Source organism: Lepisosteus platostomus, chromosome 26 (assembly GCF_059453375.1).
Source record: "Lepisosteus platostomus isolate fLepPlt1 chromosome 26, fLepPlt1.hap1, whole genome shotgun sequence".
NCBI lineage: Eukaryota > Metazoa > Chordata > Actinopteri > Semionotiformes > Lepisosteidae > Lepisosteus > Lepisosteus platostomus.
Genome location: NC_142636.1, coordinates 4,276,921 through 4,304,105, shown reverse-complemented (window position 1 = coordinate 4,304,105; position 27,185 = coordinate 4,276,921). Strand labels below are relative to the sequence as shown.

Genomic DNA, 27,185 nt, shown 5'->3' with positions numbered 1-27,185 from the left:
ACAAACATTTCTATATGAAATGGTTTGTGAAGGTAATATTTACTTAAAGATTATTTAAGATATAAAGTTATTTGCAGTATCATACTATAAATATAAATCTAATAACCTTTGTTTAGCCAAGAGCTTTATAATTCCAGTGTTATCCACTTACATAATAAATTGTAAAAGAAAATATTTTTTACTTTGATGTATCCTAATACAGTTTTCAAAATATGTACTCTGAATTACTTTTCAATTACATTTAATTATTTCATGACCAAAGAAATAAAAAATTGTTGACTCACTGATGTATAGCTGGTGGGACTAAAATAAAACAATGTGAGCATTACCTAGCATCATCACAAATAATTTACACTAGAGGTTAAGATTCAATTCAGGTTTAAATTCAGTCTTCACTATTTTTTATGATTTTTTTAAATTTAGCATAATTATCTTAAGTAATTACTTTCATAACATTTCTTTTGGATGGGGTATTTTCCCATATATTTTGATATAAACTTTTAATCTTTTCTTTATTAGGATTTGACATATGACTTCATTGATCGGTTAAACACAGAGTGGAGTGCACAAGTACAGTAGAAACTACTTTAAAGTATAACCAAGAACAGGAAGCACTTCTTTACCCAGAGAGTTGTAAGAGTGTGGAACAATCTGCCCAGCCATTCTGTTGAGAGCAGAGTAGAGGAGTTTATTGCCATATGAATACTCTCTCCAATCTCTCAGGACAGACACAATACAGTGAACACAGTACAACAGACAGCACCACACTATGGAGACAGTACATTACTAAATGGTGCATAATAAATAATAACAACCAGAACAATAAATATGTTGTAGAGAACAATAAATACAGTGGTAGTGGTGGTAGTGAAAGAACACATGGTATTCCATGCAAAAAGTGCATAGTGCAGACAAGCATTGAGCTCTGAGGCATTGCAGTTAGCTGTGGTAGGGTAGAAGCTGTTCGTAAGCCTAGTGGTCTATACTGGTACACTGAAGCTGATGGACTGTCTCCTTTCACGTAACGTCTGTCCTTCCATCAGTGAGCTTCTGTCAAACGGGCTTAATGGAATGAATGGTATTTTGAAAAAAAATTCTATTTACCGTCTTCATAAACTTATAACCTTATAAATAAATCACACATTTACTGCACATTTTCATTATTTTTTACAATTTGGTTTGTATATTTTAATATGGCTGTTTTGGGTAATGGGAGTGCCTTAATAAACTATGACACTGTTTCTTAATGGTATTTACTACTGTATAATAAAACGATAGTTTACATTTTGCATTTAAAACCTTGCCCCTTCAAGTGAAATTATGAAATTGCTCCAATTTCAGATTTTATTACTGACTTTAAAATGTTGCAGATTTGTTTAAAACAAGTGGAAATAAAGTCAATTCCCAAAATATAAGAGATTATGAATTTATTTAAACTTGAAAATCATGTTGAGAATTGGCTTGATGAATTTATTTCTTAATAATAAAAAACGAATCTTTGGGGCTGCAAAATTAAAGATCTCTCCTTATTTATGAAACCTTTCTTGTTGCCTTCTGTCCCAGCTGCTGAATATTGATCATTGCTTTAACAATAATATCTATTGTGTGTGTTGTCCCCTCAGCCACCCTTGTAATGCCAGAAGCCTCATTCAAACGAATAGAGTGACTCCCAAAACAAGTTTGCTCCAAAGTAAAACATGCTCTCACGTGTTTAAATGTAAATTTAGCAAGATACAACATAGGAATGTGAAAAGAAGAAAACAATGTTGTATAAAAACTGTAATTCTTTTAGGACATCTCTATTTTTGTCGCACAGAGAGACAAACATATTGAAATCTGTTAAGATCATACAGAAATGTATTTATGGCATACAAAAAAATAATACATCTGCTTAAGAGTGTATTTGGGGTCACTTTTTGTTTGGGAACTAAGATACTGTAAGCATTTTATTTTCCAGATGGCATAGCATGATGGAGTGTTGTACTATTTGTGATCCAAGAGGACCAACAGCAAATGTTCTGAAGACTTTATTTATCCATCCATCAATTTTATACATTTAAACACTTTTTTTCAACCGCAATAAAAACACTGTGTGTCATTCCTGCTGGCCTCTGACCCTTTCTCCACTTTTATTTTACAGCAATCTGGCTTCCAATGCCCTGGAGCATGTCAGCTGGAGGGTCTTTCACTCCCTGCCTCTGCTTGGCCTGTGAGTGCATCTCCATACTCTTAAACTGTCCACTGTACTGCCATGGGTATTGCCTCCCTAGAAGTGTTGGATTTGTGCTATACACATATGAAATGTCATATGAAATTCGGAGAGATCATTTTTTTCAATAAAGTACTAAATATAATAATAATAATTATTATAATAAATAACAATAAACACTATTTTATATAGCGCATTTAAAGGTGGCTTCTCAAAGCGTTTTACAGAATGACAACAACAATAAATAAAAAGAATACACAAGATAAAACAGAATTAAAATATACAGAGGAGACCGTGGATGGTGGTACTAAGAAAAGTAGAAGCAGAGGGGTAAAGAATGGAACCAGTTAAGTAAAGGCTCTTCTAGTTCTCCTCTAGTTTAGAGAATTCTCTGATTTCCTTGGGCAGAGAGTTCCAGAGCTTTGGGGCATAACAGGAGAAAGCCCTGTCACCCATACAATGTAGATGGGCTTGGGGGAGAGTAAGGAGACCAGAATTAGAAGAGCGATGGTTGCGAGGTGGGGAGTAGGGTGATAATAGTTCAGACAGGTACAGTACTGATGTGCCAAGCCATGCAGAGCCTTATAGGTGAGCATGAGGATTTTAAAGTTCACACAGAATTTAACAGAAAGCCAGTGCAAGGACCCCAGATAGGAGTAATGTGATCACTTGCACTAGACCTGGTCAGGATTCTGGCTGTCGAATTTTGGACATACTGGAGTTTGCTCAAAGTAGATTTAGATACCCTAGCGAATAGAGCATTACAGTAGTCAATTCGAGAGAAAATAATTGTGTTGATCTGCTTTTCAGCCACAGTTAGGGATAACATAGGGCGTAGTCCAGTAATATTTCAGAGGTGAAAAAAAGATGTTTTGACAATATGCTGCACATATAGGTCGAATGTTAACCCAGAATCAAATATCACCCCAAGGTTTTTCAGTTTAGACTGAAGTTCAAGTACAGAAGCATCTACAGATAGGGTTACAGGGTTGGCTTTACGAAGTTGATTGGGGGTGCCAATAAGCATGACTTCAGTCTTGTTACAGTTAAGATGAAGGAAATTTTGAGTCATCCATGTTTTTATGTCAGAGATGCAATTAGATAGAATAGAGACAACCACATCAGTGTCGGGTTTGGTATGGATGTATATTTGAATATCATCAGCACAGAAATGATAGCTGAGGTGTTGTAAGATCCCATTGCCTTTATTAATGATTAATCCATTCAAAATACTCTCTGTGTGCAACATTTAGGTGCAGAAAGATGAATCTCAAATAGTTTTTGAATTCAGTAGTATTAATTGTTAGTGCCATCTTTTACCATGTAGCATTTACTTGTATAATGAAATGGGATGAATGTTTTACAGTCAAACAAAACTCAGTTTTACTTAATTCAGTTGTTTAATGAAATATATACAATTTGAGCTAAAAATGACTGAATTCTTTTGTATTTTTTCTATTTTTTATAAAAGGGTAATGGAAGAATAGTATTTAGCACTTGATCATGTATGTTTTATATATCATACAGTATATTTATATTCTTAACACTGTAAACAGGGGTGTAAGGGATTTGTACTTTTCCCTCTCATCTGGTGTTTACCTTCTTTGAACAATCACTAGAAAAATTGCAGTTTTATTCCCATGTGTGGCTTTTTTGCACTACTAAGACCAGTTCCCTCACAGCCACAATTATAGGTGCATATGAATGGTAATCCTGATAAGGATTCAGGATCCAGAGGAATGTTTTTCTCCCCATTAACATTTAGTACCATTCTAATCCATTCTAATGTATATACAGTATATGAGATGGTATACCGTATGTCATATGATGGCGCAGTACCGATCTTTGCATCTTGGGAGTGTTCTGTGATAAAGTGATTTTGAGTGTATAGACAGTAAGTCCCAGGCTGTTCCTTCTCAAATATAGCTCCTAGTTTAGTCTGTCTTCTAGCAGACAAAACTGAAGCCAAAAAATATATTTGTGAGACTGGGGGGAGATTGTGATTCTTCTGACCTGGTTACATTCAATCATAGGTATTGTTCTTGTAGAAAGAAGCACAGCTAAGCTGCACTGTGCTAGTGGAGATGATTTTCTCTCTTTTCATAGCAAGCTTAGTTACCTATTTTTCTTTACTTTTTGTTCCTTTTTCCTATGTGTGTTGTTGTATCACTTCAATTTTTTTTAAACATTTTTTACAGTATAGATCAATCTGAAAAGTATTTTTTTATATGGTCATGGCCAGATTGTTGGACAATTAACAACAACAGAAATTATTGCAGCACCTGGTGTCTTTAACAACTTTTTTAATAGCTAGTAGTTCTAGTACTAGCTAGTGTAGCATAGAGAGCTGGCAAAAAATGTGAACCCTGATGTTATTATCCGAACTGCTGTAAAATTTCTTAACACTCTACCATTGTTTAATTGAAAATGGTCTTTTCTTAACCAAAATTCTTCTTTGGTAAACAATTCTCATCATCCTGGAGAGGGTTTCAAAAACAATTTCTAAATATCTGGGGCTTCATCCATCTGCAACAACCAAAGAGCAACTCAAATAGATCATCCAGGAAGTCATAAAGAATCCCAGCGTAATCTGCAGACCTCTATTATTGTGGCTAATATCAGTTGTCTTGCCTCAGCTGTCAAGAAAATACTGGAATTGTTTTCACTGAAGGATAGCCAGGAAGAAACCATGGCTCTCTAAAAAGAACACTGTCACCTTAGAGCACCTGAAGGATCCACAAGACTACTGGAAGATTTTTCTCTGATCAGACAAGTCATAAATTAAATATTTTGTCCAGAATGAGAAAACTTTGTGTGCTGAAAATGAAATACTGTCTTCAAACGGGGAAGACATCCAACTTGGGGCTGTATTGCTGCTTCTGGAACTTGACAGCTTGTCATCATCAATAAGAACTGTGAATTCAGTGTAGTATCATATTAACAAAGAAGCATGTTTCTATAGGAGAAAGTCACACCATCCATCTCACCATCTGAGAATTACAGCTGAGACAAAAATTAGTTTTGCACCCAAATTATGATCTCTAAACATACGAGCAGATCTACAGCAGAATGGCTGAAGAAAAAATGTCACATTTTAGTTTGGTAACATAAATAATTAAAACACATTTTATGCCTTTGTGTTACACATTTAATCAGGTTATATTCATTTTTATGAAGACTCTCATTAAAAGCTAATTACATTTGAAGTTATCTACAATACCGGCTAACCTAGGATGTTCACAAATGTTTTTCTTAGCCCTGTAAGTGATTTACTTAATAATAATAATTCCTTACACTTATATAGCGCTTTCTGGATACTCCACTCAAAATGCTTTATAGGTAATGCCACCACCAATGTGCAGCAACTTGTGCCGGTGCATGAGTTTTCATCAGGTTGAAGTCACTGAGGTTGTAGTTTACTTACCAAGACCATAAGTCATGAGAAATACCATGAGAAAAATAAGTATCTTCTAGGAAATTATCTACTAGTTGTTTCTGCTAGAAGTCAATGCGTTCTTGCTGTTGCTAAGTTGAGATCTTCTCCTCTCCCCTAGCCTGTCGCCTTTTTTACTTCTTCCAGAGTTCTGAAGGACAACCCACTTGCTTGCTCCTGTGACATTCACTGGTTGCAGCTGTGGCAGTTTGCTGGTCGGGCAGATCTTCTAAACCAGTCCCTGACCTGCCGCACTGAGGACCACATTCTGCAACTAGAGACTGTGGTGATGGAGAACTGCAGTAGGTGGAACATTACTTTCTAAGATTTTTTTCTTAAAAATCTAAGTCTTTGTGTTCCTACTAATATTACTCATAGTACTAAAATATTGCTTTTTAAGCTTTGCTTTGGCATGTGGGAAGTCAGTAATGAGCTTGTGGTGACTGCAGTTTGGACTCATTAGCCGTTGTGTGCTCAGGCCTGGGTTATGTCACTAGCCAATTGTGAGCACGGTGCCCCAAGCAGTGGCTTACAACTAGTAGAGTGTCTGCACCAGTTGTAGGAATGGTATTAGGTAATCCAATGCTCTTGGTGGTTCAGAACAGAAACTAATGCAACTGTCTGTCTTTTGGGTCCTGCAGAATTGCTGTACTGTCAGTAAAGGATGTTATACTTCGCCAATAATTAGTAGCCATCCTGTAAATCACTGTGAACCTTGCACTCTTTGCTCTTAAAATGTGAAATGTTTTATATACAAATATTTTAAAATGATAACACTCAAATAGTTATAGGTTTCACACAGTACTTTCTGTTAGGTAAAAGTTGACAATATCTGAATGTGAGTGGTTCTCATTTCAAAATGATGTTTTTGTTTTATTGCATATGGTTACTGTACATTGAGTGAATAGGTATTTTCAAGTTAAAAATTAATTTAGTTCATTTTTGGCCAATAACTGTATAATGCAGAATAAACACTAAAATATTAAAATTCTTCTAAATGTTTTCCTTTAAATAATCTTAAAGGTGATACTATACAGTATACTGTATATATATATAGTAGTGTAGTTTAGGGTATATACAGGTAAACAGTATGTACAGTAATTAATTTAACTGTAAGGAATTATTATTATTTAATTTTGAGTGACATACTGTAACATTTACCTCATTCTCATGTTAGGAGCAGACATACATTCCAGTGACAAGCAATGCCTGTGTTATTTTTTCACATAGAAGATTTGGTACTGTAAAGAGCTCCTTGTGGATTGGAATGTGGCACAGTGGATTTATATGGGGCAGCTCCCTTACTACTTATTTAATAAACAATTTGAAAAGAAGTTAATGGGGCCTCCCAAGTGACGGAACTGGTATTAGTGCTCGTTTGAGCACAGGATCATGGGTTGAGCCTGCGACTCTCACCAGCTGACTGTGACCAGGTTTCCCCAAGCAGCAGCACACAATTGGTCAGGGACTGATTAGAATAGCTGATTAGGGCTTTCTGGGATCTCACTGACACAACAATACCTTAGTCCCTTTGGCACTTGCAGGTATGATGTGCTGTTTGTGATAGACGCCACTCTCCTCTAATTTAAAGAGTTTAAAGCTGCAAGTTGAAACGTGAAAGCCACACAATAGCTATTCTAAAGTGGGTGGATATTAAATAAATAATCTCTGAGTCTAAATTTGGTAGATATATTGACAATAAGCATTAGCTAGATATATAGGTTGAAGGTTAAAATACCCTTATTTTGCTCCTTACAGTGTTCTTTTTTGGGGTGGTGTTATTTTTTAAATAAAGTTTATTGCTTGGTTTCAAAATTCTCTTTATGTTACTATTTTTTCACAAAATCATTCTAAACAGAAGTATTCTAAATGACACACGCTCATCTTTTTAATTTATATTTAAAGTTCCATATTTAAAGTTGTTTCCTTGGCATCTGGGCTTGTGAAGATTTTGAAACCAGTGGTTTCACTCAATATCTTCAGCTTTCTGGGTAACTGTTACTCTGAATAACGTTTTGATACATTTATCACTTTATCTAAAGGCTATGTGCTTGAAATAGCATCACAAGATTCATGAACAGCCTTGTCAGTTGTCAATTTGTGTTGCTTTGCAGGTGTACCTGAAGTCTCTATCATTGCTCCCCAGCTGACAGTGGAAGAAGGAGGCAACTTGACCTTCTTCTGCCAAGTTTCAGGGACCCCGATGCCTGCAGTGAGGTGGCACACTGATGGCCTGAACTCCCAGTACACCCTGGAGGTATGAATCACAGCTACTTTAGATGGACAGAAGGCAGGGAAAGGACATGGCCTCTGTGACTACTCTACTTGGAAAACCTTAGAGAATTTCAAGTCACTGCTACCTTTCCATTGTGTTCTTCTTACATAAAAACAAACATTTTCAAAGATTCTCGTTACAGATTTTATTAATGTGAGTCCAAATATCGAGTACAAATATAATAAAAACAAATTTGGAACACCTCTCATTAGCCCTTTGATTAACCTTTGACCAAGGGTTTAGAGCAGTGGTTCTCAAACATTTTGGACCAAGTACCACCCCTAATCCAACCAAAGCATCCAAGTACCACCTACAAGTCATGATCTCATAGGAACCCCAGAAATTCTCAATGACCAACATGAGCGCGCGTGCACACACACTCACACATACATATAATAAATATTATAATAATAAACTTAATTTGATATAGCGCCTTTAAAGGTGGCTTCTCAAAGTGTTTTACAGAAAAAAAAACATTAACAACAACTAATAAAAAAGCACCATTTCAGTGAGAGGGGTGAGCCTGTTTAGTTGAGCAAAGCAGATGTGAATTAATTTTTCGAGCCTTGATACAATTCACAACAGTCTAACAGATTTTAAATCAACAGGCATTTTCTTGACGGCAAAGGTCTCGCGGTGGATGTTGTAATGCGTACATTAATTTCTGGAGCAACCTCTCTAATTTGTGCAACTACACCGTTATGTCGGCTTGTCATTGCTCTAGCACCGTCTATACAAACTCCGACACATTTTATCCAGTCGAGGCCATTCTCTTCGATAAATTCATTCAGAAGCTGAAATATGTGCTCTCCTGTAGTTCCTGTTGGTAGAGGTTTACAGAACAGAAAGTCTTCATGGGACATGCCCTCAAACTCGTATCTAACGTAAACGAGCAAATTGGCCAAATCAACTACTGACTCAGTGTACTTTTGATATAATCCTTCATTTCAATAATTCTGTGAATGACTGTGTCTTTCAAGGGGAGGGGGGCAGCAGGTCGAGCTGTTTAGCAGCTTTTTCTCCACACATAATACGTGTCAGCTCTTTTGCCAACGGTAAATAAGGTTCTTCAGAAATAGTGTACTGTAGCTTACCTGCTTTAGCAATCCGCAAGCTTGCATTTTATTTCCGTATTTATTTAAAGTTTTTATTTCATGCGCATGGGAGCGAACACAGAGACGCTCTGTGTATTTTTCTCAAATTAGAACAATTCTTAAATATTTTTCTGTTATCACGCTTTCGTGTGCTCACAAGATTACATTTGCATCCGTAGCACACATTGCTATAGAGTGGTATAGAATTACAGAGTATCTCTTGTGTCCACTGAAGTATTAGCGCGCACTGTATCGTAGTACGTAGGCTGCCTATTCGACACGTATTAAAATACAAAATATGAAAACCCGTCCCGATTTTTCAGCGCACACGACACAGTTCCAGGGTCATTTGGCGTACCACTTGGCGGCACTCCACATACCACTGCCGGTACGCGTACCACAGTTTGAGAACCACTGGTTTAGAGGATACAATTGTTTAAATTATGAATTGCAGTGTAAGATGACACAATAAAAGTATGAGTAATATTTTCTAAACATTGGAATCATGTATGGATTCATGTGCAGTGCAACTATGTTTTCCTTATTGCCTGCAGCAAAAAGCATAAGAAAAGGTACAAACAAGAGGAGGCCATTCAGCTCACTATGCTCATTTAATAGTTTAGTAAAACCTAAAGTTTTGTCCAAATATTTGTTTAAAGTCCCACCATTTGAGTATCAATGACCTGGCTGAGAAGCATTTTCCAGATAACCCAAAACCCATTTCCCATATAATAAGTATTAGTAGTTCAGGTGGGTAGCTGTGTCAACATGCATTGACTGCAAAGGAACAAGTATTATATACTTTATATGTAAACATTAATATAAAGACGTGTTTCTTATTCTCAATCCTAAATAACACCCTTTTGTTTCCAAATGTGATCTGTGTCCTTGTTTCACTACCAACTCTGTCTTCAGGGTTGACTTTATTTTTAAACTCACCTTTGTTCAGATCAAAAAGGAAGTTCTTCTTTGAACTCTTTTATTAAGATTTTTATCCCTTTTTTTCTGAATGTGTATGTTCTATGGTTTCATTTTTTTGTCCCTTTTGAAACTATTTTGTGATCTTATCCGTTCAAGTACAGAAAGGTTCCTTTTTTAACCTCTATGAGTAGGACACTCTGTTAAGCCTGAACATAAAATTAATATGATTGTTCTCCTCTGGACTGATTGCAGAGTAGCAGTACGATGATAAAAATTTAACACAATATTCAAAAAGAGGTCTTACTAGTGCATTGTACAATTTTAACATAACACCCCTTGAAATTCTACACTTTTAAACATCAGTCCTAGCATTTTGTGTGCCTTTTTAATTGCTTTCCTTACATTATCTAAAAGTTGTAAATGAGGTGTTAAACAAGTCTTTTATCTCTTTTAGCTCAGTGTTTCCCATTTTTTATTTATAGTTTAGGTTTTTACTACCTCTCAGTTTTCTCCTTTTTGTGGATGGATGCTACATTCTACTTTCAGCAGTTTTAGCAGTACTACCTCTGTCTTAAGACATTGTTGAAAGAGTTGCATCAGTGAATCTAGTAATCTGGCACTTCTCCCTCTTTAGGCAAATACCTTGTACTTCCGTTACCTGAGGCAAACTGTTGGCTTTTTATTTCCTTTTTATTTCACCCGAGTGAAATACCCACTTAGTAAAATACATTAGCAATCCACCTTTCTTTGTCTGAAACAGTGGTTCTCAAAGTTCTAAGATGCGGTGGACCACCTATGCCTACGTCCACTTCTTACACTTTAAAAATCATCATGTATTAATGTACTAAAAATAACTGATATTGAATGAAGCTGCTTTTGTTGAACAATCAGAGAAGTGATATCTGGATCCATGCTGAACAACTTTAGTATTTTGTCGGGCTCCACATTCAGCCGATTTCTCTTCTTTGTTTTCAGTCCAGTTGGTAATAGATGCTTCTGAGCTATGTCACTAAGTCCAGCATACTCAGATCGTACTTGGAGCCAAATGTCTGTCGAACTTTTTCCAGCAAATAACAGCTTCATTGATCCATCTGATGTCAGCTCTACAAGATTGTCCACCTCTCTTGATGGAAGCTTGAGACTGGTCACTTCAATTCGACCAATATTTGCAAATTAATTTCTTATCCATTCAAATCCAATCTCGGCCTCTGGAAAATACATCCCGAATTATTCATGTAGTCCTCACAGATGTGCTTTGAAAAAATCAACAATCTGCTCATCGGTTTCTTGCTCAGACATAAGTACAAAGTTGTGAATGAGTCAAATTCTCCGCGATCGATACAGTCACACCATAGCTCCAACTTTATGCACAAAGTCTTGACTTTATTATGAACATTAAACATAGTGACATCTCTGTCCTGCAATGCCAGATTCAGTTCGTTCAGAATGGTAAAGATGTCAGCCAGATATGCCAGTTGAGCAAGCCAAGAAAAGTCATGCATGCATACCAACAAGTGACAGATCTGACATTCACTGTCATGCAAATATATTTTGACCTCTTCGCGCAGTTCAAAGTGACGGGTAAGTACCTTGCCCCGTGACAGCCAACGGACTTCGGTATGGAAAAGCACTTCCCATCTCTTCACACAACTTTGATAAAGTTAACAGTTTTTACAGCCTCATCCAGAACCAGTTTAAGTCCGCCTGGCATCTTTTTCGCAGCCAGTTGCTCATGATGAATGCAACAATGTGTTGCTACTGCCAATGGTGCAACTTTTCTGATATGTTCAGGCCTTTCACCCTACCAATCATCAACAAAGCTCCATCAGTATTAATACCAACGCATCGTGTCCAGTCAACGTTATAACTAACAATGAAATTGTTTAGCAACTCAAATGGCCTCAATGGTTGTGTTGGTTGACAAACATCGGCAAAAAAGAAATTCATCGTGTACTCCTCCTAAATACTCATACCTGACATATGCCAGAATGTGAGCATTGGCTACTATATTGGTAAACTCATACAGCTGAAGCGCGAAGTACTGACTTTGACACAAGTGTGATATCACCTGGCATTCCACATTTCAGTTGCATAAAACTAAAACATTGAAGCGATAGGCGCTGATAGAAAGAATGAAGAGGTGTGGTGTACAGAAGAGTACAGCCTAGGAGAATGAATGGAAACTTTGCACTTTCGGCAGACCCTCAAGCCAGCCAAGCCGATGACTAAGCTGTTGCTTGCCCCATTACTGACACACACAGTACCCATAACGGTTGGTGAAATCCCGATACCTAGAACCAGCATGCAAGTCCCTCCTACTATGCAGATTAACAGTCCAACTATTTACAACTTGCAGTTCATTTACGTTCATTGTTTTCTAGTCTTTGTTTTACTTACTATAAATCTCATCTATATCTATTCTGTTCCATTCTATTTCTATTAAGTGCTCTTTCATTCCTTCAAAGTCTCCCTTATTTGAAATTCTAAATGTTTGATGTGGATGCAACTTTGTACAATTTCATAGTTTACTTCAAAGATCACCATATTCTGATCACATTTCCTAGTGGTTCACTCACCTCTGTTTGCTTCACTTTATCTTGATTGATTACAGACACTCCCCACTCACAAGAATGTAAGGAACAATGATTTATTGGGTGGAACAAAAAAAAACAGCCTGTTCTGTATGAATTCAACCGGGGCAAAAGGGCAAACAAAATCACCCAGCCAGGCTTTAGCCCTGAGACTGGTTTAATATAACCCAGACCGGGGGCGTTCAGCCCTGGTCTGTACTGAAAACAAAGACAGCCTTTGCTGGGTGAGTGATAACAATATACAGTAGCTACCCTGAAGCGCTGTGGCTGGAAAGGGGGGAAAAGCCTGTGTTTGTGTTAAGCAGCTGTTTGTAAATACAGCAGATGTTCTTAAGCCCTGTAGCTGGGATTGTTGCAATGGAAAAATATAACTGCTTTTTTTTTAGCCCAGGGCTGGATTGCGATAAGATGTACAGTACGTCACCATCTTAGGTAGCGGGAAAGATTAGAAACAATTTAGGAAAATGAACTGTAGAAATAACGCTCCGAGGGGAGACAGCTCCTTAAGGCATCACATTGTCAAATGTATCGAAGCTGATAACAAGCATTGAAGAATGTCATTAAGTATCTGATCTTGGCACCTGCCGTCAACTGTTGATGTCACTGTCAGAGACAAATCAGTCATGCAGTATATTTACGGTCCTCTTCAGATGTGTTTTGTACAATGTCTGTCAGTTCACCAGTACTTGATTTTCATTGTAAATGAGCAAAACATAGTGATCATTTACATCTGGAGGTTCAGCTGTAAATATAGATACCCTGTTAGACATTTAGGTTTTGTGCAAATCAGAAGTCTGTTGTAAATAAAAGCTGGTATCTGGTACAAAGGCATTGTCAAGGTCAACCCAGTATATTTCTTCAGTATGAGCATTAAAACATCGATCAGAGGACATAAATGAAAAATGTGCAAAAGTTTAAGTTTAAAACCAAAATCAGGGGGTTGTGGGAGTATAGAACGAGCTACCCTGCCATGTTGATGAAGACAGTTCTCTGAAGAAATGAGATCCTTGGATCGAATATCTACTTACTATAAAACAAGCTAGATGAGCCAAATGGTCTCCTGTCGCTCGACTTGCTGTCACATGTGCCTCACCATTTGCAGTTGTTGAGAAATGCAGGTACAGTATCTTTGGAAGGGTAACCTTTTCAATCTAATACCTGTGCTACTCAGTAGATTCAGTTTTTCAAGTTTTCTTTTCCTTTGTGCTTTTTAAAAGAAGATTTCCTCTTGCTACCATCAATCTCAGTCTTTCATTTTTATATTTTTTCTGATTTTAAATGTGAAATGTTTGTCATTATCTTCTGAGGGTCAGCCAATGATAAATATCTATTTGTGTGAAATGTGTCCATTACACTAGACAGATACTATATATCCAAAATTAGTACATTTTATAATACAGTAAGTATTCTCAAATTTAAAATCCTTCGTAGTATTGCATATGGCTGTATGGCTGTATATTATGTACTGTATATTTGCTGATTTCTTGAACTGTGACAATTTATTTGCACTACTTATGTCGTCATCATTTCTAACTGTTTAATTAACAACAGTTCTTATGATGATTAGATTGGTGAGATTAGAGTTCTTATGGCCCCTTCTTTGCCCCAAATCCAATCTGCACTGGCTCAGTATCACCACACACCTCAACATGCTATCCCTTACTATATGGTAATTGAATGGCACCTGAGTAAATAGTGTCCTTCAATGCTTGTTGATTGATATGGTACCTTCCTTAGTATTTGTACTTCAACATGTTGATTAGAGGGAGTCTCTGTGTCACTTGTTAAATGCAGAGCTACTGTAGCTCAAAACAATAATTAAGCAAATCTGATTTTTCTACTTCTAAATGTTAGTTATTCCAGAGACTCCTACTGTCATATAGATGATATTATAGCTAATTTTAAATGATTTTTCCATACTTTCGCATGTAATAAAAAGTAAGATTTAAAATAATTACTGGGTTTTGTCACCTACTATATCAGAAATTTTCCAGTGGATTAAGCGAATGGCCTCAAGAGAATGTTGAGTTTTGTTAATGGCCTAATAATACCTATTGTTTCCTTAAGTACAATACTTTTACTTAACTACAATACCATCAGACCCTGGTGGTTTCTTCATCCCAAGTGTTTCTAGTACCTGAAAAACTTCTGCTTCTTGCATGCTGATATAATGTAATATATAATATTGTGCTTGCTTCACACTTCCTCTTTTTCCTTGGTAAACAGCTGGGTACAATATTAATTAAATCGTTTTAATCAGGCATTTCCATTAACATCAGAGAAAAGAGGCTGTCGTCAGCAGACTGCAAAGAACGGGTTTTGAGGCTTTAGTCTCAGTCTTCCTCAGAGAGTACATTATATTTACATATATATTATTTAACAGTATACTAATATCACACAAAAAGTCCTGTGGGCTGTATGGTGGCATTCTGTTAGCAGTATAAGTTGCTAATAGCATCAGTAATTAACTGTTAGTTAGCTACGCTTAACAAAGGCTTCAGTGTGTTTTCATACTCTCCTCATGCCTGTTGGTTAGTAACTACATTACTAATGGTTTTCTTTAGTGGTTATCTTTTGCTATTATATAAATTGCTTATAAACTGCTACAAATGCAACTTTACTATAATACATCTGCAAAGGAACAAGTAAAAGGTTTATTCCATGCTGAAAAAAAGAAGAAAGAAAACACAAAGTTTCGGGGTCACACCTGAAGAACCACGGCCGAAACGTTGTGTTTTCTTTCTTCTTTTTTTCAGCATGGAATAAACCTAATACTTGTTTCTTTGCAGCCTACGCATGCTGACGCAGCTACCCACCTGAAATAATACATCTGTGCTGGTTGTCTGCAGGAGAGGACATCAGGCCATAGACAAATGGTAGTGCTGCAGCTGGTGAACGTATCCTCAAAGGACAATTTGCAGAACTTGACCTGTCAGGCCGAGAACAGAGCCGGGCCGGGCCAGGACACTGTGAAGCTTGACATCCTCTGTGAGTCCCACTCAGTCCTTAGCACTTTACTGTAAGGAGTTTCCAAAAACACTGTCACAAATGCAGGCCTCCTTTGCAATTAATTGAGCTACTGTGCATGACAAGACACAGATTCCATAAACTGACATGTAAACTGTATCGTATGCATGCCATATGTGTACATTAGTGTACATTGTTTCATACATACAGGCCTATATATTTCATATACTGTATAAATGGCTTTTACTGTGTAGAGCTGCAGTACATTATAGAACTTTATAAGTCTTTTGAACCCATTACATATCCTTTATCAGTCTTTTGAGCTCGTCACATATCCTTCATCAGTCTTTTGAATGTTTGCCTTCAGGAATATGTTTTAGCTGTCCACAGTGCAAGACAAATAGATTGAAATTTAGTTTTGTTCCAGAGGCCATCAGGATTGCAAACAATGTCTATATAGAAGTCTTATCAATATGATGTCTGTTGAACAGACACCCCTCTACAAATGTGCATGTACTTTAATTCTTCTTTTTATGGTCTGTTTGCTGTTTTTATTTATGTATAGATTTTTTTCTTAGCAATGTTTTTTTTTTTCTATTGTTGTGTTTTATGCTGTACCGCTAGCTGCTTAAATTGCACCTATGCTGGGGATAAATTAAGTATTTTGAATTGAATAAAACTATGTAGGACAGCCACTAATAACAAGCCAAACAGAAGCCACAGAAGTGCAAAAAAACACACATACCTACAAATGGCCTTTTCCAGTCCAGACAACCATGATAAGAATATACTGTATAGTCTAAAGCAGGTCTGGCTCATTCTACTGTTTTTGTACTGCCTTGCCAAAAATCATAGACAATCTGCAACAGCAGATTAATCCATCTCTGTCATTGATCGCACTGGCATGTGCATTCGTGCCATTATATGTTTACATATACTGTATATGAGGAAAAGGGAGACAACTCAGCCAACAGCAGCTGAAGCAGCTCTACATGGTATATAGTAGTGTTGAACTACGTCTTATGTGATAGTCAAGAGCTTACCACTGGCATACTGCTAAATTCCAGGGAAAACTCACCCATGTGGTTGTCTGCATTGACACATTGCATACAGGTAGGTGTCCTGTTGATTTCACAAGAGGCAGATATACTGCACTAAGAAGACTTCATAGAGAAGCACACAAATGAAAACACTTGGTTTACTAATCCTTTGCAGTTCCTTGGAAATTATTAAATGTGCATGAGCAGTCTCCTTTTATCTACAGGATGGATCATACATATGAAGAATACCTTCTTCAAATATCTTCAGAACATTTAGTCCCAATTAAACCCCTCACAGTAATGATGAAAAGAAAAAAAAAAGTATGGATTGCAATTGCAAGGGGTGATTGTAAGCACAGCAAATGGCAGACTCCAGCACTGTCGGGGGAGCCAGGCTCTTGTCAGGAAGAAGAGAGGCTTAATGTTCAGATCCACTAGAGATGAGTCACATCTAACCTGCTGATTAGAGATGCTGAGCTAATGGGCCTCGCCCTCATGTTCCGGAAGCCTAATTGGTGAAACAAACCCTCATGATCAGTAAAGTGCCTGGCAATATTCATCCATCACTATCAGTGCCCCCATTTCCCTCCTAGACCACAGATCATTAACTCCCCCTCCTCCATTAATTACATCTCATATGATGAGCAGTGCTACTGATGTTCACACCTCTAGCTTATTCCAATAGGTCTCGTTTTTTCTGTTATATAATATAATATATATATGCTATGTAATTTTATATATAATGCTACTGTATATTATATTGGGCAATCTGCAATGTTACTTAATTGAACTGTAGCTGTGGAAGGATTTGCAGAAAAAGATACTCCCAGAAATATGAATTTTCATACCCTTCATTTTGTCTCGGTGATGTTAATGGTGATAATAATAATAACTGCTTACACTTATATAGCGCTTTTCTGGGCACTCCACTCAAAATGCTTGATGAAGGTATTTCCACCCAGTAAGATGTGGATACCCTTTGTTAATTATGGAAATATTTCTTAGCAGCTGGGTTTTTCTAATCACAGTGGTTTAATAGAAGATTAGATTATCGTAGTGCAGATATCAAAAACTAATCCTTAAACAAACAAAATGCTATGTAATCAGCTGTGTTACCTCTTATCCTTCAGCCTGCAAAAAATCTAAATGTTGTTTAACCAATATGTTTTTATGAAAGATATGTGTCATTTCCAATATTTTTCTTAGCATTTCTAAACATGGCTGCTCTGTGGTGGATTATTAGATTTGTTGCCTCACAGCAGGGTGGCTTCTATCTGGAGTTTGTATGTTCTCCCCATAGTTTCTGCCTGGTTTCTCTTAATTGATGTCCTAGAGTGGTATAAAATAAAACAATCTGCAGGTCATGGCTAACTCACCATCATGGACTGTAGATTCACAGTTGCAGCCAGCTTAGCTGAGCTGATGGTACTGATATACTGTAGCAGCTTCACATTATAAAGCCGCTCTCAAGGAATGTTCATCAGTGTAAATACTCAACGGATTTGTTCAGAATAGAAGGAATTCCCAATACAAGAATGTGATTCAGTGTTTTTAGTCACTCAGCACTATACCACATAAGATAAAGATAGATAACATCATGAGGCCATTGTTCCTACATTGTTTTGATCTGGACATCTGCCTCAACATTCAGATTCCTTTTACTGTATATGTAGCTTCCTGCAGTCTAGATTACGAATGTTATATATATAGTGTGTTCCTACTACCAGTAGTAGTCCTATGACTTTGTCCTTTTGTAAGTCTTTTTTTATTCCTTTGCTGCTATTTCTGTGTTTACACCTTTTGTTATGTGCTAGTTAGTTGCTACTTAGGTTGTTTGCTAAGAATATGAGAACCTATTTTTTATGTTTATCAAACAACAATGAGCCTGAAGTTTACCTTGAGGCACACTTAGTGACACTAAGTAATAACAAAAGCAAACAGAATTATACCTTGACACCAGAAGAAATCTTAACAGATTATATGTTCTGCTTTTTCCTTCCGCTTTTCAGTGTACAGTATACTATATCATATTGTATCATTTTCTTTTATCTATTATCCATTTTGCTTGTTTAACAAATTCCAGAAAGCTAGCTAAACAAGCCATTACCTTTCTAAATCCTTATTGGCTATATCTTAAAATGACATTCTTCTAAGCACTGTAAAACATGTAATTATGATTTAGTTCAAAGTATCAATCCATTAACTTTATCAATATTAAAAGTAAAATCTATTTGTCTAAAGATTACCTGTTCTTTTCTGCCACCATTATTTATGAACTGGTCTCATAATTTCAGTTTTGCAATATCTGGGTACTCTTGCCATTTCCAATGATTTTATTGTTTATGTTAGGTTTACTGTACTGATGAAAGACATTTATTAAGTAGAACATGCACACTCAAACAGACTGAGTACAGTCACCATGTATATTTTAAAAAGAAGAATAATATTAACTCCCTTTAAAGGATGATCCCTGCAATCTACAATTGCATCTTCTGGAAAACATTCTTTCAGGAATTTCAGAGCCGGATTTTTCTAATAGTATAGTATCTGTGACACTCTCAGAAGGGATAGTACCCATTTTATTTATTGTTTCTCTTGCAAAACTCAGGAGGGTTGCATATTATGAAATGAAACAATCATTTTATTTGCTACAGTGCCCTAATTAAACAGTACGCCACATATTCTTTAGCATTTATTTCTTTTGTTTTATTTTCCCAGAAATTAAAAATAATTTGAGTGCAGATAAACACCCTTTATATTTTAAACATCTGCAAATATTAATCAAAGTTGAAGAATGTTGGACAAAAGATTTCTAATTTCAGGATCTTTCAACAAAAAGACAACACATAACACCCTGGAACCACCATTAGCACTGTGCAAGCCAAACAAATATCAAACAAAAGCCTGACTGCATCTATGTGAGAACGTGAAGTTCTAAACCCTTTACTAATTACCTAATAGTTCAGTCAACCCCCTAATGGAGCTATTTACAAGTTATTAGAGGACATATAGCAGATTCTAGGGGCAGGTTGAATGTAACTATAGCCCCTTTTTAAGCCACACATACAGAAGGTTTCATATGAGAAACATCTGACATGAAGATGTCTCCTTGCTTTCTGTTCACAGTTCCTGTCAAGATCCTCTTCCTGGGCGATGCTGTTCCCCAGCATCACTGGTGCTTCCCCTTTACCGTGGATGGGAATCCGGCACCCCAGATTCGCTGGCTCTACAATGGCACCAAACTACCACTAACAGAGTTCACATACACACAGCTGATTCCCGATGCAGACGATGGCTCTGTCCTGCATGGCTGCCTCTTCCTCAACAAGCCCACCCACCTTAACAATGGCAACTATACACTAATTGTGGACAACGGCCTTGGATATGACTCAGCAAGTGCCATTGGCAAGTTCATGGACAACCCATTTGATGACTTAGAGGGCATCATACCAGGTACTGGAAGCGTGAGATGGCATGCCACTCATTGTGTCATATTCGGTAGTGCTTAAAAGAAGTCCTGAGTGTCCTTAAAGGAGAAATCCTTTAGCACATTTTAAGCTTAAAACATGGAGGTACCTGCAATGTGTTTAATTACTATACCATTTTATAAATATTTATATGTAGTTATAATTGATAAATTGCAAACTTGCCTAACTGTCCTTTCTTACAGTTTTTCTAGACTTCACTGTGCTTTGAAGTTAATTACTGAGACTAAAAATCCACTTTCTTTTTATAATGTTTCCTTCTGTTTTCCCTGCCTCTAACTTTGCATCTCATCTTAAAATTGTCATTTTCTCTCTTTTATACTTCTCCCCCCCTAGTTCTGTTCAACGATCCAAGTAAGTATGTACCATGTTTGTGGTCAGCAAAACTGCATGAAGTAGCACACAATATGTTTCATGCCTTCATTTTACTACCTTTTATGTTACTGTGGTGTACTAGTGGTGTACTAGTAATTTTATTTGTTTTGTATGCTACAGTACATCCTAATTTATATTCTGCCAAGGAGTCTTACTGGAATTACCTGGTGTTCAGTGATAGCAAATTCAGTGCTATCAAAAGCTTGCTACAACAGACAAAAAAAAATGCCTAAAGATGTCCTAATAAATGTCAAAAGGTTGCTAGCAAAATCTGCCAACCTTATGTTTTTCTTATGGTCCTATCTTCATCGCAAATATTCATTCTGATATACAGAATGGTACAATGTTGAAGTAATTTGCCTATAATGTACCTATAATTTCTGAAAGTTGCTTTCATTTTTATGTGCCCAGATAAGTTTTGAAAATACTGTGTGCATTCTACTGAAAGTGCATTCCCACAGGTGGCCCTGAGATCTGTCACTCTTTACAGTACTGCCTGTACTGTAGCTACAGGCGCAACCATGCGTGGAGATTTTATGAAAGCTACTGTATTTAATAGCTGTATAATACAATGTGTCAGAAATATAGCAGCCTTGAGAGACACCTATGCATATTTCCAAGATAATGCCATAAAAGCATGTGTGATGAAAAAATGCATCTAAAAACATGTCAAAGAAAACCAAGAAAACAATATACAGTATCAACATATTGTATAACCTAAACCATTGTACCAACATGAGGGTGAAGTACAATACTACAGTTTTCAGAACTTCACTATGCAGTCTTCAAATTAATTGATTTATTATTAATTCATTTTGTAAGATAGAGAATGTGTTTCAATGATGAAATGTGTTCTTTAGTGATTGTGCTGTAAATTAGTATTAGAATCCAATAGATGTTATACAGTTAAGTTGTGACATGATAAATGTCCTCCACAGAACAAGGTTAAAATTCTTTTAACACAATAAGGGTATAAGAAAACAAATGTAACCTAACCACTGCATGTTTTCTTACTTCATTCAATGTATTTGGAGACTATTATCCTTTCCATTGGCTAACCAGATTCCTTCCCCCTCACATCCACCAATGATGCTGCTTAATCTTCTTCTCCAACAAATATTTGGAGTATCGACATCATGTTTCTCACCAGAAATGCAGTTGAATTATATACATTTTTCACATTTTGCAGTCATATACTGTAGTTTGTTTTTATATTTCCAGCCAAATAAATAAATACTCAAGAGTACTAAATCTAAATCCTAAAACAAGCATGTTAATGATTATCTGACAAATCTATTGTTTATGTATGGTTTTATCATGCCTGTGCCCATCTTTTTTGTTAACAAAACAGAGCTGCATTACCTTGAGAAGATAAGGATGTTTAAGACAAGTTGTTTTCTACTTATATATCTATAGTAGACAGCTAAATTAACAATATTTCAAATCCACAGCTGTCCCCCATGGTGTTCTTTACTATACTACATTAAGAGCTCTCACCCAACCAATAATTATAACAATATTTAATCAGACGTCTTTCCATGTTCATGGAGACTAGTCAACCAATGCAAGCAAGCTACACTATAGATTTCTAGATCACACTTCCCATGAAAAAGAGGCAATATAATCTAATACAATATAAAATCAATATAAAAAATAAAAGTCGAGTCATTTTCCTGAACTGAAAAAGCTATCCAAGTAGATCTGATTTTTCACACCCAGTGGTTGTGCAAAATACTCTTATTTGAGCTTAGAAGACTCTTATATATATACACACTGTATGTGAAGACATTCTAGTCCTTTGATCAACAAAAACTACCCAATTAAAAATCAGTCTAAATTATGTTAGATCACCATTCTATATGTCCCAGACCCCTTCCTGCATGACTGAATGTAAAACTCACACATGTATGTATTTGATTATGTTGTCCAACTGGGATCATTGCTCTGAAGTTCTTGTACTGTTTTCGTACTTATTGGTGTGTTTTTTATTGGTATTCTTTTGTAACAGGGGCCCTCAGTAGCAGTACTTGAGGACATAATCCAATGAGTTTTGACCTTGGGTGCATTACAATCTATGAGACCATTGAGTGCTGGAGTTGAGGAAAACTACTTTAACATCTTGGATGTTGTTTGGTGTGAAATTTCTGCCTATTGCCATTTGTAAAATTTGCTTTTAATTTGTCTGATAAATAACATTTTACACTTATTCTTCATAGCTCCTACAAGCCTATCTCCCAGGAGTGTGACAGAGAACCTGGAGAACAGGAACTTTGGTGTGAGTATTCATGGTAGAGGAACTTGAACTCGAACTTTATTGCTATATGTAACCGGTACATGTACTGGTACAATGGAATTTTTACTTAACTAACTTAAAGTCTCTCGATTGTTAAAAAAAAGTGTAAAACACAAAGTGCAGACAGTGCATCAAGACAATATACAAACAAACAGTAGACAATGTACAAGTAAACAAGTAAACAGTTCAAATGTAAACAATGCAGACATGTAAACAATGACTGGAGATGTGCAATAAATAAAATCATAATGAGGTAGATGGTGTACAGGTGTGGTCCCAGGGGCACGGCCAAATGTGTTCACCAATCGCATTGCTTGTGGGTAGAAGCTGTTGAAGAATCTGGTGGTAAGTGTCCGTATGCTCTTGTATCTCTTGCCTGCGGGCAGTGGGGTGAAGAACTCATGCCCGGGGTGGTGACTGTCCTCTGTGATGGCCAGAATTCTACCACAGCAGCGATCTTCATCGAGCTGTTTAATCTCTGTGAGACCACAGCCGATGATCATTTTCTTGGCCACATTCACCATTCTCTGCAGTGCCTTTCTCTCTCGAGAAGCGGTGTTGCCGTTCTTGAGGCACCTCAGGAAATAGAGTCACTGCTGAGCCTTCTTCAAGAAGGATGTTGAAGAAGTAGACAATTGCCAAGTTGTCTGCTCCAAAATAAAAGTTAAAGTGAAACAGTTCTTTTTTAAGAAACAACTTTCAGATGAAAAAATCATGGATATTTCACTAGATGGAACACAAGGGTATTGTTCTCAAAAGAATTGGGTAGAGACATTTGTCTCATTTAACAGCATAATTCAGGTTAGTGAAATGTGTCTCTGTATAAACCACTGCACTTACACAAAAAAGGTAGAGAACTCTAAAAACCAGGGCACTAATATAGAACAGCAAATATGTCCATCTCATACAGTACATATGTCTATCTCAAAGTCCACCCCCCCCCATCATAATCCCACCTGTCCACCTCCTCACAAATTACTGTGCTTCAGGAAAAAATGTGTTTGGTATTAATTGGTAAATTGTGTATTAATTGGTAGAAATCTGTCATATTGTTACCAGCGTACAGAAGAAACAACATTCAGGTATTATTGATTTTGTGAAATATTTTAAACATAAATTATAGATATAAAAAGGAAACACCAACAAGTTACAACTTGTTAGTAAAGGATTTGAAAATATAGTGGGAATTACAACAATATGTATACAGTTGCTGTGCTCACTGGTGTCTGTCTGTGCATCTGTGTACAGGTGTCTGTTGCTGTGGGACTGGCAGTGTTTGCGTGCACTTTCCTCCTCATCATGTTGTTGGTCATCAACAAATGTGGGCGGCAGTCCAAGTTCGGCATCCACCGTGAGTCCACCCCATCATCATCCCACCTCCGCCTCCTCACAAATTACTGTGCTTCGGGAAAAAATGTGCTTGTTATTAGTTTAACTTTTGTGCATTAATTGGTAGAAGTTATTGTTACCAGCACACTGAAGAAACAACACTATTACTGATTTAGTCAAATATTTTAAACATAAACTACAGATATATAAAGGTTGAAGAGGCTACTTAAAAGAAATGTAGGTGCTTAAGTAAACACATCCCTTTCAGACAACAAAGTATAAAAACCAAACAGAATGTTAGTATCTACTGTTAAAAGTATAAATTTTAAATCTAGAGATAGTACGTAAAATCATGTATTTTTTAAAGTTTAATTATACAGATAATTAATGTAAAATGTCAAACACTTAACACCCCGCTGTACTTTGTTATAGAATCATGTGGCATGAGCTCAGTTTTCATTTTCATCGTGAATCAGTGCGTTTCTATAGAACACCAAAGAACTGGGATGTCAGTACACAGTTATGTCTGATGGGTTCAGTTTAGTACTAAAGAAGAAGTACTAAAGAAAGAAGTACTAAAGAGTTATTCTCTACAGTTAGAGAACAGGCAGCCTGGGGTGTGTTCTGAGTAGACCTGGCACAATCTTGTCCATGTGGGATTTCCCTGGACACTTTTGTTTCCCCTGACTGTCTCTATATAAGCAGGCTAGGTTAATGGGTGTTTCTAAATGGACAGTAGTCTCCTCCCTGGCAGACTGCACATACCCCTCTGGGTTACCATGATGCTTACTAGTAATAAATGTCTTTCTAATAATGGATGGCTGAAAGTTATGTACAGTAGCTAGTCAAATATGGCAAATTAATTATTTTAAACAGACAACAGAGCGATGTATTTTTGAGTAACAATTTCCTTAAGATTGATTTATCTACTTTATATGATATTTTTGAACAAAATAGCATATACTTTTTTGTTAGCATACAGCAGTGGTTCTCAAACTTGTTGGACCAAGTACCACCCCTGATCAAACCAAAGCATCCAAGTACCACCTACAAGTCATCTTCTCATAGGAACCCCAGAAATTCTCAATGACCAACATGAGCGCGCGTGTGCGCACACACTCACACACACATATAATAAATATTATAATAATAAACTTTATTTGATATAGCGCCTTTAAAGGTGGCTTCTCAAAGCCCTTTACAGAAAAAAAACAGGAACAACAGCAAATAAAAATAAACAATAAAAAAGCACCATTTCAGTGAGAGGGGTGAGCCTGTTTAGTCGAGCAAAGCAGATGTGAATTCATTTTTTGAGCCTTGATACAATTCACAACAGAGTCTAACAGATTTTAAATCGTCAGGCATTTTCTTGACGGCAAAGGTCTCGCGGTGGATGTTGCAATGCGCCCATTCATTTCTGCAGCAACCTCTCTAATTCGTGCAACTACACCGCTGTTTCGGCTTGTCATCGCTCTAGCACCATCTGTACAAACTCCGACGCATTTTATCCAGTCGATGCCATTCTCTTCGATAAATTCATTCAGAAACTGAAATATGTGATTTCCTGTAGTTCCTGTTGGTAGCGGCTTACAGAACAGAAAGTCCTCACGGTACGTACCCTCAAACTCGTATCTAACGTAAACGAGTGAATTGGCCAAATCGACTACAGACTCATCTAATTGCAGTGAAAAACATCTGCTCATCTTAACGCACTCTGTCAGCGTACTTTTGATATCATCCGCCATTTCAATAATTCTATGAATGACTGTGTCTTTCAAAGGGGTAGCAGGTCGAGCTGCTTAGCAGCTTTTTCTTCACACATAATACTACATCAGCTCTTTTGCCAACGGTAAATAAGGTTCTTCAAAAATAGTGTGGGGGTTACCTGCTTTTAGATTTTTCAGCGCACAGGACACAGTTCCAGGGTCATGTGGTGTACCACCTGGCGGCACTTCACGTACCACTGCAGGTACGCGTACCAGAGTTTGAGAACCACTGGGCATACAGTATAGCATACAGTAATGCCAAAGCCTATAAGGCAGTTTTACAATTATATTGCCAAGAGATCAGAAGTATGAATTCTTGCTATTTCAATAGCTATGACTGTGGTTCCCTAATGGGTATCTCTAATGAAAAACATCACCTTCTCATGTCTTTTGTTGCTGTGTGACTTAGCACACTGTTGGCCTAAACAAGCATGTCACCTTACATTGCAGGCCTTAGAATATGAACATATTTTTTTCCTGCATGGTATGGGTCATAAGCACAGGTGATTAACAATTGCAATTACTAAATTGGAGAGGCAGCATATAGGAAATAACAGACACTTCCATATCTCATATAAAATGGGACAGGATCTCTGTGGATTTTGAATGGATCTAACTGTAAGGAATATTGTAGCACACCTGAGAGAAGCAATTTCATTTTCAATGCAGCTGTAAGTATGTTTGCCACAGCCAGCTGGGGAAGCTAAAAAACCAGAGAGTTTTAATTAAAGTTTTGAAAGCTAAGTGTTGGCAGATCCCACAGCTGGCTGAAGAGCCATTAAAGAAGACTGATAAGGAGACTGTCTGTGCCCTTTTGGACTGTTTTCAAAACGCTAAGTGGAGACTGCCCTACTGTAATTCTCACCCCTACACTATGCTCTCTAGCTGAATGCATTATTAGATGTGATGTTAGTCAGCTGCAGAAAAGCTTTCTGGTCTGGCTTGCACCTATTGATCTTTTCTACACCCTGGGTATTCCAAAGCCTGGTTTTCAGTCCAAAACCCGTGTTATAGAAGTTTATAGCTGTATGGACAGAAGCAAAAATGTTTTTGTATCCTATTTCCACTTTGTTTCATGGTATGGTTTTTAACATTGGAAGTATTTTCTTAGGTTTAGTTATAATAAGATCACTTTATTAGCCCTATACAATTTCTTGTATAAGGAATTTGTCTTTTCACATACCCCAGCTTGCTCTCCCCATGAGACATACAGACAGAGAGAAGCTTGGGGTCAGAATGCAGGGTCAGCCATTTATACAGCACCCCTGGAGTAGCTGGGGTTAAGGGCCTTGCTCAGGGGCCCAACAGAGTAGGCAGATTCCTCTGCCAGCTGTGGGATTTGAACTAGCAACCTTCCAGCCAAAGGCACAGACCCTTAACCACAGAGCCAACCTCATTTAATGTTTT

At 37.0% G+C, this 27,185-nt stretch overlaps 1 protein-coding gene across 1 annotated transcript in view; it reads left to right on the top strand.

The window, feature by feature from the left end:
- The window catches only part of ntrk1 (neurotrophic tyrosine kinase, receptor, type 1), a 67,210-nt gene that overhangs the window by 19,908 nt on the left and 20,117 nt on the right, over positions 1 to 27,185 (top strand). The window contains exons 4-11 of the mRNA XM_088620789.1: positions 2,141 to 2,209; positions 5,790 to 5,944; positions 7,757 to 7,899; positions 15,373 to 15,511; positions 19,657 to 19,983; positions 20,352 to 20,369; positions 22,607 to 22,665; positions 23,932 to 24,034. Coding sequence (XP_088476915.1) covers positions 2,141 to 2,209; positions 5,790 to 5,944; positions 7,757 to 7,899; positions 15,373 to 15,511; positions 19,657 to 19,983; positions 20,352 to 20,369; positions 22,607 to 22,665; positions 23,932 to 24,034 — 1,013 coding nt within the window. The remainder of the gene's footprint in view (positions 1 to 2,140; positions 2,210 to 5,789; positions 5,945 to 7,756; positions 7,900 to 15,372; positions 15,512 to 19,656; positions 19,984 to 20,351; positions 20,370 to 22,606; positions 22,666 to 23,931; positions 24,035 to 27,185) is intronic.